Raw genomic sequence first — 12,545 nt, 5'->3', positions numbered from 1 at the left:
AGTTAATTTTCGTGAAAGAACTGTTTGGAATCTTTTTTTTTTTTTTTTTTTTTTTTTGCATGCAGATATCAGTTAATCTAACACCATTTGTTTAGATGTATTTTTTAAGTAAGATCTAACTGAAGTATATAATCCTTTAAATTTCATGAAACATGAATATCATTGAAGCTTAGATTTTTAAAAAATATATTTATTTATTTATTTGACAGATCACAAGTAGGCAGAGAGGCAGGCAGAGAGAGAGGAGGAAGCAAGGCTCCCTGATGAGAAGAGAGCCCAATGCGGGGCTTGATCCCAGGACTCTGGGATCATGACCTGAGCCAAAGGCAGAGGCCCCAACCCACTGAGCCACCGAGACGCCCCTGAAGCTTAGATTTGATAGGGATTTAAAAAAAAATGTTTATAGCCATCATGTATTAAGTATCTCTTATTTTCAAAGAGACGCAGTAAAATAAGATGTACCACAATGAGAATTAATTTCATACAATTTAATGCATCAGCTAAGAAATTTTACAGAAAAAATTTTAAGCAGAATTAAAACAAGGAATAAAAGATGAACATGAATTGATGAGACCTATAACTTCAATGTTCTAAATCTTCATATTGTGATTATGGTATTGAGGAAACAATGAAACATGCTGGAGAATGCTACACTAAGCATCATGCTATTTTTTTTTTTTTTTTTATTTGACAGAGAGAGAGATCACAAGCAGGCAGAGAGGCAGGCAGAGAGAGAGGAGGAAGCAGGCTCCCTGCGGAGCAGAGAGCCCGATACGGGGCTCGATCCCAGGACCCTGAGATCATGACCTGAGCCGAAGGCAGCGGCTTAATCCACTGAGCCACCCAGGCGCCCCTCATGCTATTTTTTTTTAAGATGTTATTTATTTATTTGACACAGAGAGAGAGATCGCAAGTAGGCAGAGAGGCAGGCAGAGAGAAAGGGGGAAGCAGGCTCCCCACTGAGCAGAAAGCCTGATACAGGGCTCAATCCCAGGACTCTGGGATCACAACCCGAGCGGAAGGCAGAGGCCCAACCCACTGAGCCACCCAGGTGCCCCCCATCATGCTGTTTTTAAGGGCTTTTGGTGTCAAACATCTGTTTCTCAGTCTTGGCTCTACCTTTCATCAGATTTGGTCTTGGGTCTCTCAGTGTTGTCATCTAAAGGAGAGAAGGTCACAGTTACTTTCTTCTCTTCCTTTCCTCTTTCCTTTGCTGCCAACCACCCTAATTCTTCTCACCTGCCTCAAATATATCTTGAGTACCTTGCGCGTTTCTGGGCTGGTTTTAGGCATGAGGATTGAAATGAAAAACTGTAATATTTCCTTTCAGGAAGTTTGTAGCCTTATAAGAAAACAGACTTGTAATAATGCCACATACTAAGTGTTACAATGGTGATATATACTGTGTATAAGTGGAGCACTAGAATAGCGGTGCGTGTATTTGCTCAAGAATGTCATGAAGGGTTTGAGGATGAGACAATGTTTAAACCAAAACTCAGTACCTTGCAGACATTTGCCAAGTGGGTGTCAGGGGTAGGATTAAGTAGGATCCGATGGGGCAACAGGTGAAAGCATTCAGCACAGTGCCTATTTGTGAATGGGTTCCCGAACTGTTTGTTTTCTTCTGCGTCTCCCATACTTGTGTCAGCAGGTAGAGGCGCAGACTGGATACTTACAAAAATAGTAGAAACTATTTCTTGAAGTCCTATTCAGTATGCCAAGCACTGTTGTAGGCATTTTATACTAGTTATTTGGAATCTAACCATAACTGTAGTAGATATTTTCTATTTCTAGAAGATATTATTATCATGGGTTGACAGATAAAGAAACGGGAGCACAAGTTTGTTTGTTTGTTTGTTTGTCTTTTAAAAATATGTGTATGGTCATGCAGCTCAAGGTTGTAAGTAATATAATTAGGATTCAAACCCAGTATTCAAATCCTTTAAACTGTGTATGCTTTAAACCTGTGTGCTTTCCATGATGCCTTTTTAAATGCCATCCTAGTAGTGTTGCTAGTTTTAGTGCTGCCAGTTTTAGTGCTGCCCTTCTCAGTTTTGAAGGACAGGCCAAATGGAGGGACTTTCCAAAGGCTTCCATTCATATTCAAGGAAAGTAGAAAAGTCTCATTTTTTATGTGAAATTTAGTGATTTGATTGGAGTTCAGCTGGATTTGATCTATTTAGGTAAAGGTCAGTAAACTTCAACTTCTAGAGTACAGCATGCATCTTTCTTTCTTTTTTTTTTTTTAAGATTTTATTTATTTATTTGACAGTGAGAGAGAGTGAGATCACAAGTAGGCAGAGAGGCAGGCAGAGAGAGAGAGAGAGGGAAGCAGGCTCCCCGCCGAGCAGAGAGCCCGACGCGGGACTCGATCCCAGGACCACGAGATCACGACCCAAGCCGAAGGCAGCGGCTTAACCCCTGAACCACCCAGGTGCCCTCTTTCTTTCTTTTTTTTTAAAGATTTTATTTATTTATTTGCCAGAGAAAGAGAGAGCACACAAGCAGGCAGAGTGGCAGACGTTGGAGGAGGAAGAAGCAGGCTCCCTGCCAAGCAGGGAGCCTGATGCAGGACTCGATCCCAGGACCTCAGGTCATGACCTGAGCTGAAGGCAACGGCTTACCCGACTGAGCCACCTAGGCATCCCTTTCTTTCTTTCTTTTTTTTTTTTTTAAATTCTCTTGAGGATACTTGACACTACTACCATATTTCTTTTAGTTTTTTTCTTTTTTTATTATGTTATGTTAGTTGTTATGTTTTATTATGTTATGTTAGTTGTCATTAGTTTTGTTTTCTTAAGGGATTTGAGTTAAGAACTAAAGTCTTGCTACTCTTCAATAAATTAAGAAATAATAATAATACATAAAAGGATAGTTCAACATTAGCTAAAATATATTCCATTTATGTCTACAAAGACAGTGAAGACACAGATTCTTTTCCAGAAGAGTTATAACAAAGGCTAGAGATCTGTGTCTATAACAAAAACAAGAGGTGGAGACTTACTCAATGGTAGACAATTTATCCATGGTTGTACAACACTTACGTTATGGAGCCAAGGCTAGATCCCTGCTTACTCTAGTGATCTTTCTGTTGTGTTCTTGTGGGTGTAGGCTTAATTATCCTGGAGTATCTTGGCATGTAGATCAAAAGCATATAATCTTTAGAAGTCTCAGAATTACTTATGTGTGTTGTATAATACCTCTACAACTGTATATTGTGTAATAATTAATTCCCCTTCACTAATGGTATATTTTTCCACTACTATATTAGAGAAAAACAGTCTTTGCCTTATAAAAATATTGAAAAGAAACAATATATTTGAATTTTCATGAAGTTTTTCAGTTCTTTAATCTACTATTAACTGTTATACAAGAATCTGTGGGGTTTTGTATTTTTTTTAAACATACCTCTGTCACCCAGCTTTATTGGACTAGAATTCTTCTACGATTTAATTTTCTTTTAAAGATTTTATTTATTTATTTGGCAGAGATCACAAGTAGAGAGGCAGGCAGAGAGAGAGAGAGGGAAGCAGGCTCCACGCTGAACAGAGAGCCCGATGCGGGGCTCGATCCCAGGATCCTGAGATCATGACCTGAGCTGAAGGCAGCGGCTTAACCCACTGAGCCACCCAGGCACCCCTACGATTTAATATTTTTTAAGATTCATTTATTTTATTTTAGAGAGAGAAAATGTAAGCATGGGGGGAGGGGCAGAAGGAAAGAGAGAGAGAGGGAGAGACTCTCAAGCAGACTCCCTGCTGAGTGGGAGCCAGACTTGGGACTTGATCCCACAACCCTGAGATGATGACCTGAGCTGAAACCAAGAGTCAGACACTTAACCAACTGAGCCACCCAAGCACTCCTACAATTTAATTTTTAATTATATTCCCATTATGCTGTCTTAAAAATGGAGTGAATCATTTAAACTTGTTGTTAGAGTTAGAGAGAGAGTCAACTATCAAGATATTGATGTGTTCAAGGAATGATAGTAAAAAAGAAAAGAAAAAGCCAGATTGTGATTTTTAGAGTTGTCTCCTAGGAGACTGAGTTAGATGATCCTTTCTTGGTGAAGCTCTTGGACCATCTTGTAAACATGTATTACTGTTACAACATCACTATTCATTGTAATAGTGAATTGTTACATGGGGCAAGTAATAATTTAGAACAAGTGATAGATAGTATGACTCCTGAAGTGTTTTTGCAAAATCATTTCCTTCTTTCATCTTTCAGATTAGTTGTAAGAATCTCTTGCTAAGGTTATGATAGTACCTTGTAACAGGCACCCCCACATAGGTTGCTCATATCCCCCACACATCCACAGTATTGCCAAAGAAGTTAAATTTTTAAAACACACATTCAATCTAAAAGCCAGGAAAAAAAAAATCAAGCAGATTTTTATTTTAGATAGAATAAAATGCTTGGGCTGGCAATTAAAATTTTCTGTTATCTGGCTTTAACTAGCATTTTTCAGCCTCATTTTTGGTCACACCCTTAATAGTACCCTTAAACTAAGTTTCTGGTTATCACAGACATGTATTAATGATACTGCAGCACAAGTATGTGGTTAAACTGTTATGTCAGTTTGGATTATTATCTTCAGTCCCCATTAACATTTCTCTCTCCATGCACTAAAAGATGTACATTTTTTTTTAAAGATGTACATCTTATATAAAAGTTGCAGTAATGCCTCCACCCAATATAGGCCTCTCCTTGGCATTTCCCTTAGCTCTGCTCAATTTTCTTATATTTCATTTTTCTTCCTTCATTGTCTTTGTTTTCTGTTTGTTTGTTTTTAGATTTTACTTATTTATTTGACACGGAGAGAGAGAACACAAGCAGGGGGAGCAGCAGGCAAAGGGAGAGGGAGAGAGAGAAGCAGACTCCCCATTGACCAGGGAGCCCAATGGGTTCCCAATGGGTTCTGTCCCAGGACCCTGAGATCATGACCTGAGCCGAAGGCAACTGCTTAACTGACTGAGCCACCCAGGCACCCCTTCATCTTCTTCATTATCTCTCCCTTTTAGATTAGTCCTCTTTACTTCTGAAATATTTTCTCATATATGTCATTTTGGGGGATCCTTTTTTCTATGTCCCAAGTGACTTTCTAATCTTTTACTTCCAACACACTTGATTTCAACAATCATTTTTGACTTTATGAATAGAGTGCTTTTTTAATTCTCTGGTTGTGGTTGTTTTGTTTTATGATATTATATTGTTTCAGATATCTCTGGAGATACTGATTAGATGGTGCATGAAATTTCTTTTCGTTCCTCATTTATCTTGACCTTTTTTTTTTACTATGCTGCATGTTTTGTGATTCTTAGTTGGCCCTGCAGATATATGAATGAGGGATAAGAATGAGAGATAGGAATGATTGACGGTTGAGTGGGTAGGGAGATAGCCCTTCTCTAACACACTCTAAATTGCCAGAATAAATAAGGATTTGTGTGTAGGATCCATTATTTTACCAGTTGTCCAGATATCACCTTCGGTGTCTTAAGAGAACAGACTTACAATATTTGTTTTGGGATAATGTTTAGCTCTGCACATGTGAGGTAGGAATAGGGACAGAGGATAAATGAGCGTCTAGTCCATTACAAACTTTCCATTAATCCTCTGGGTTCCAAGCCCGCTTCTCACTCTTGCTCTTCATTCTACATGTTGAGTCTCCACACAGTCTGTCTGGGTTATCTTAGGAATATTGGTTTCTCCTTCTGCTGTAGCCTGTTTTATTGGTTTTTCAAGGGTGTGGCTCCTTCAATTAAATGAATCAACGAGCTCTCTCTCTCTCTTTTTTTTTTAAGTAATGTCTATACCCAATGTGGGGTTCAAATTCACATCCCCAAGATCAAGAGTCGCATGCTATTCTGACTGAGCCAGCCTGGCACCCCAGTCATCTCTCCAACGTCCAGAAATTTCTTGCATTAGCTTTCTGTGGATGGCACCCCCTCTCTTTTTAGGGGGGAGAGGGAGAGGCTCTTTTTTTTTTTTTTTTTTTTTTTTAAGGTGGGAGCAGAGGGAGAGAGAAAGAGAGAATCCTAAGCAGACTGCATGGTCAGTGTGGAGCCTGACACAGGGCTTGATCTCACAACTTGAGTTCGTGACCTGAGCCAAAATCAAGAGTCAGGCACTTAACCAACAAAGCCACCCAGACACCCTGATGGCTCCTCTCTTGTTTCTCTTCTTGTGAGTGTGTTTCTTTTTATTATTTTACTGTCAGTTTGGTGGCTTTTAAAGAATAACATGAGACCATCTTGAATTAGAAGTCAACTTAAGCTTCCTAGAGAAGAAAATATACTCTTTCTTCTAAGGATATCCAAACACAAAACTGTAGCAACACTTCCGGGCCTTCCTAGTCTAGTTGGAAAGAAATAGCATGTGCCAAGAGCAATAAATGATCCTATTACTAACTGGAAGGTTGGATAGAGGTACTTGGCAAATAAAGTATAGCATTTGGACCACTCTCATTTGTTTCCATATTACTGCCATTTTCTACAAGTCATTTAAAAATGATTGGGAGGAGGAAAGGGAGTATAATGAGGAAATTGAAAGCCAGTATTTTTCTAGTTCTGAAATAAATTTGAGCCACAATGAATTTAAAAATTTGGAATAAAGGGAAGTGGGAGAAAAGTTCACCTTATTTGATTGGAGGAAGAAGAACATGAATGGAAAGTGTCAGATGAATTAGTAGGAACACATTCAAAATTGGCCTGTCCTTATTGTAAGCGCCTGATATCATAGTGTTCATGTCAGCAAATTTTTCTAAATGCTCCTTCTTTCCTTTGTTCGTTTATTCCTTCAATAACTGTGATTCTCTCCTATAGAGAATAAATTTTCGTTTTGTGCAAACAAATGGCACAGTTGGCATATAAGCCAAACATCAGAGTCTTGCCTTATGAAGGTCTTATGTGTAGGTCAAGGAAAAATCAACATAGATCTGTATTTCAAAATCTAGAATTCTGAAAATTCTACATAAATCTGTTCACCATGGGCAGACTTTGATGGATTGTATGGCATCTCAATGAGGATGATTAAGAATACGGGTAGAAGAAGGAAGAACAAGGAATGGAGTTAGAAAATAATGCTATTACCATGCAATATTATAATCCTATAAGTATGTAAGTATTTTATCCCACATGTACCATTCACAGTGTCACCTTGCCATTAAAAATATGAGAGTTGATTTTATGTAGTCGAAGTAGAATCTGGAAAATTTGACTTCGCATGAGCAATTCACCTAACTCCTTCAAGTGCAGTTCACCTTTTTTTTTTTTTCCAAGTGGGAGTTGGATTAAATAACCCTTAAGGATCTTACTGTTGCTAAGTCTACAATTCTTTTAAGTACATACTGAATGATATCTATCTGCAGGCATTTTGCTAAATAAGCCCTTTGGGAAATACTAAGATATATATATCAAAATTCCTGGCCTTCGGGAGAAGATAAAGCCAAAAGAACAAATAAAAAGTAAGACATACACAAGTATCTTCATATACAGCAGTATATTGTGAAAACGCTACAGAAGATCAATTAAATGAAAGAGGAGAGAATTTACAACTTGCAGCTGTCGAGGATGATTACACAAAGCATCATTTGAACTGTGTCTGGAATACTGAGTAAGATTTGATAGACAGTTCTGACTAGGAGTGTGTGTCTCTACCAGCATAAGCTGGAGTGCAGAGATGAGAAAATAAAGTGTTTTCAGGGAAGTACAAGTCAGCCAGCTTTACTAACGGAGAAATTGTGATTTACAGTAATGAGAGACTGTGTGGATATGGAACATGCTGTGGAGTAGGGAGGAGACTCGATGTTGAAATACCAATGAGGAAACCATTACTCTCATCTGGGTAGGAGATAGTTAGGGCCTGAAGTAGGGCAGTGGCAATCCAATAAAATGGTTTGGGTCAATGATTCAGATTATGAAGTAAGAATTCACAAGATTCAATGAATGGTTTGGGTATAACTAAGGATTGGAAATAGTGTGACTGAAAAATGGAGGCACCTTTAATAAAAATTTTTGAGTCGGGGCGCCTGGGTGGCTCAGTGGGTTAAGCCGCTGCCTTCAGCTCAGGTCATGATCTCGGGGTCCTGGGATCGAGTCCCACATCGGGCTCTCTGCTCAGCGGAGAGCCTGCTTCCCTTCCTCTCTCTCTGCCTGCCTCTCTTGTGATTTCTCTCTGTCAAATAAATAAATCTTTAAAAAAAAAAAATTTTGAGTCAAGGGGAGAAGTTGATTTTTTGTGAAGAAGTAATAGAGAATTCCCTATCTTTCAACAAATCTTTTCCACCTATGTAGCAGCAATTTTGATATAGTAACAAAGATACGATAATCTCTGAATCCTTATCTGTTTCTTGCAAAACGATTATAACTTCTTAGGGATATTATTATTCCTTGTCAATAATTCTTGTCAATTAGTATGAATCTGAATTGCCTTATGTTCTAATTTGGGGAAGGAGTAATGAGATAGAATTTTTAAAAAATATTCTTTAGGAATACCACGAAGAAAAGCCAGAACTTAATGGTTCATAAGGGTAGAATTTTAACTTTAATTTGGAGAAGTAATTCAATTTATTAATGAAACCTATCAAAAGTTATAATAATAGAAAATAAAGAATACCCATATACTAGGAACTGTGAGAAAATAAGTGATAGAATTTTTATTACAGCAAAAAGCATATGAACCTATGATAGCTCTAATTAAAACTGTTTTCCCTTCATTTTCTTAATTACTATAATTGACTCATGTATGCTCCACTTCCATCTGATTTGATAATCTGCACTTTCTTGAGTAGGGAGTAAGAAAGGAAATGAAAGCAAAAGGACTATTTATAATTAGTGAGGATAAAGCCTAGGAGGAAAAAATAAGATATGAAAATATTAAATAAAGCTTTAAGAACTATATATATATTTATTTAATTCTTAATTAATATTTTTAATTAATAGTTTTTAATTAATATTTAATTTTAAAGAGCATAGGCAATTGTGATTCTTTCCTACTGACTTCTGCATAGCATCTGACAGGAAAGAAGGTGGTGCCAATTTGCAGACTTGCACATGAAGAATTTTGAAGCATCAGATGACTGGTTAAAAACCTTGTTTTCATGTGTCATATCACTTTCACCATGAATAGTCTCCTTTAATCTTAAATTTTTGAAGTGTTGTTTTTAATTTGTTCCATAGAATTATTCATGTATGTTGTTATTTAGCTGCTTTTAGAGTCATGGACTTGGGAGGAGTAAAGACTTTGTGGTCCAGTATCTCGCTAAGTGTGCTTGTCAACCGCAGCCATAAAGAAAGGGCTCTGGGATCAGTTTGGTCAGGAAATTGCTGGGTTAAATAAACACAGTCAAACAAGATTTTTATTTAGGTAGTGGAGGGGAGGGGTATAGAATTTCAGAGACTTTAATATGCTAATATGACTCAACTGAGGAGAAGCAAGATAGACCATTTCACAAACTTATTTGACCACAAAATCCTTTTTGCAAGGAGTCTTTCTCAGAACCATTGTGCCACAGAACACACATGGGGAAACTCAAATCCCTTAAATTTATGGATAAACAGAAAAGAGATGGAATGGCTCATTCAAAGCTGCATAGCTATTTACTTAAAGAAATGGACTTGACCTAAGGGCTCCATCATATTTAGTTTTGCTTCCTTTTACCCCCAAATTCATAAAAGTCTTTGAAAACTACATGATGTTCCAAATTAGACCCATAAAATACACAAAGGTATCTTAAGAAATAAAACTAACGATCTGATTATTTTTAGTATATTTTGAATTCACACATTGGCTTTGATGAAAAGAGTTAGATCAAAAGAGCCAATTAATATTTGTAACCAAGGTTACACTTTTGCAATCAGGAACATTTTTCCCCACAAAAATCAACCATCTTTCAAATTAAAAAATCTGTTTCCCTTGAAATTATAATAGTATGTATACCAACAACCTTCCACATTTTCCAAAAACAAAACAAAACAAAAAGACTGAAGAAAATGACTGTTTATGATTTGCTGTCTGTTGTTTGAAACCCTATCTTTAATAAAAATAAGTATCTATCTGTTAAAAACTTATTTGCATAGATGGAATTATGGTAGATATGCCATCCTTCCCTATATATTTTTACTCAATGATATAATGTTTATTTTTTCACATTAATACGTGTAGATCTTTTTAAACATTATGGGGTTTTTTTTGTTTTTGTTTTTTGTTTTTTTTTATTGAAGTAGACTTGACCCAAAATGTTACATTAGCTTCAGATGTACAGCATAGTGACTGGACAAATTTATACATTATGCTGTGTTCACCGCAAGTGTAGCTACTATCGTTACCATATGGTGCTGTTACACTATTACTGACTATATTCCCTATGACTTTTTACCATGTGATTTATTCTTTCTGTAACTGGAAGTGTGTATCTCCCACTACCTTTCATCCATTTTGCCCCAACCATCAGTCTGTTTTCTGTATTTGTGGATCTATTTCTGTTTTGTTTGTTTTGTTTTTTAGATTCCACATATAAGTGAAATCATATAGTTTTTCTTTATCTGTTTGACTCATTTCACTTAGGATAATACCCTCTAGGTCCATCCATCCATGTCTTAAATGGCAAGACACATAGATCTTCTTTTAATGGCTTGATAGTACTACATAATAGAGCTCTGCTGTAATTTGTGTAATCAGTTTCCCATTGATGGACATGAGGATAGTTGTAATTTTTTTTTAATAGTACTGTAGTGAATTTTGGTGTAGGTCTTCTTCTTCTGTTTTTGAACTTTTGTGTGTGAGTATGTCTGGAGGAGAGTGCTCAGAGTGGAATTGCTGGGTCAAATAATGTGCACATTAAAATTTTTATAAGTATTGCCAAATGGTATAACTTTTACTGAGCTTAAAGAGACTTTATGATTTATAATGGGTAGTAATGACTGTCTTGCTATATTAATTTTTAAATCATAGAGAAAACTTATAAAGTATTAATAATCATGATTTCTCTTTCTCTCTCTCCCTCCCCTGTACTTTACAGAGCAAATTATTCATGGAAGGATTTAGAAGCCTAAAAGAAGGAGAACCAGTGGAATTCACATTTAAAAAATCTTCCAAAGGCCTTGAATCAATACGGGTAACTGGACCTGGTGGGAGCCCCTGTTTAGGAAGTGAAAGAAGACCCAAAGGGAAGACACTACAAAAAAGAAAACCAAAGGGAGATAGGTAATCATTTTACTTTGTTAGTTTATGAATTTATTGTATTTGGGAAAAAATTCTGAAAAATTTTTTCATTTTTATTATGCTATTGGACTTAGCCAATAGTAAATAAATTAGCCAAAGTAAATAAATGCCACCATTGTATTGATGAATAAACTTTATCAGGAATATAGGCTATCAGGATGCCTGGGTGGCTTAGTTGATTAAGTGGCTGCCTTCTGCTCAGGTCATCATCCCAGGGTCCTGGTCTTACACCAGGCTCCCTGCTCGGGGAGGAACCTGCTTCTCCCTCTGCCTGCTACCCTCCTACATGTGCCCTCTCTTTCTCTCTCTTACAAATATATAAATAAAATCTTAAAAAAAAAAAAAAAAGGAATATAGCCCATCTTACAATTTGAACTCTGCACTATTTTCACCAGACTGTTCTGAGATCACAAATGAGGAGTCAGGGTTCTCAACAGACAGTGCTTAGACTTATTAACACCTCACCTGTTTTTTAAAATGAAAATACCTTTATTGTTTTGTCTTTTTTTTTTTTAATATTTTATTTATTTGACAGAGAGAAATCACAACTAGGCAGAGAGGCAGGCAGAGAGAGGAGGAAGCAGGAGCCCGATGTGGGGCTCGATCCCAGGACCCTGGGATCATGACCTGAGCCGAAGGCAGAGGCTTTAACCCACTGAGCCACCCAGGCGCCCCATGTTTTGTCTGTTTTTAAAAGATAATTGGTGCATAAAAAATTCAAACAATATAAAAATTATAAAAAATCAGGAAAAAAATCACTTGGAATCCTAACTAAGGTGGGAATCATAATATATACGGAGTATTTTTGAAACTTGCATTTTTTTTTTTCACTTAACAGTATATCAAGGAATATTTCATAGTGGTCATTAGCACCTGCATAAATTCCCACTGTGTGAATATATCAGAATTTATTTTTTGAATGCACCAGAATTTAAACAAGGTTAAAGTAATTCATTAAATTTAGGCTATTTTGAATGTTTTAACATTATCAGTAGTACCAGAGTGGAATCCATATATGTACATTTTTGTTATATCCTTGGAATAAATATTGGAAAATCTAGATAAAAAACAATGCATTTAAACATTTAAACTTTAACAATGCATTATCTATTTCCAAACTATTCTCCAGAAATGATTAGGGCCAATATACAACCCCTTAAAAAATGAGACTATTCATTGAATGATGTCGTTTTATTTTATTTTTAAGATTTTTATTATTTTTTTAAGTAATCTCTGGATTCAGTATAGGGTTTGAACTTAGAATCCCAAAATCAAGAGTCACGTGCTCTACCAACTGAGCCAGCCAGGCTCCCCTTAAATAT

The 12,545-nt window shown here is 36.6% G+C and overlaps 1 protein-coding gene across 1 annotated transcript in view; it reads left to right on the top strand.

The window, feature by feature from the left end:
- LIN28B (lin-28 homolog B) overlaps positions 1 to 12,545 on the top strand; it is a 128,585-nt gene that overhangs the window by 57,278 nt on the left and 58,762 nt on the right. The window contains exon 3 of the mRNA XM_046006657.1: positions 11,021 to 11,205. Within this exon, the coding sequence (XP_045862613.1) occupies positions 11,021 to 11,205 (185 nt within the window). The remainder of the gene's footprint in view (positions 1 to 11,020; positions 11,206 to 12,545) is intronic.

Source organism: Meles meles, chromosome 5 (genome assembly GCF_922984935.1).
Source record: "Meles meles chromosome 5, mMelMel3.1 paternal haplotype, whole genome shotgun sequence".
Lineage (NCBI taxonomy): Eukaryota > Metazoa > Chordata > Mammalia > Carnivora > Mustelidae > Meles > Meles meles.
The sequence above is the reverse complement of the archived record's forward strand: the minus strand, read 5'-3'. Positions and strand labels throughout refer to the sequence as shown.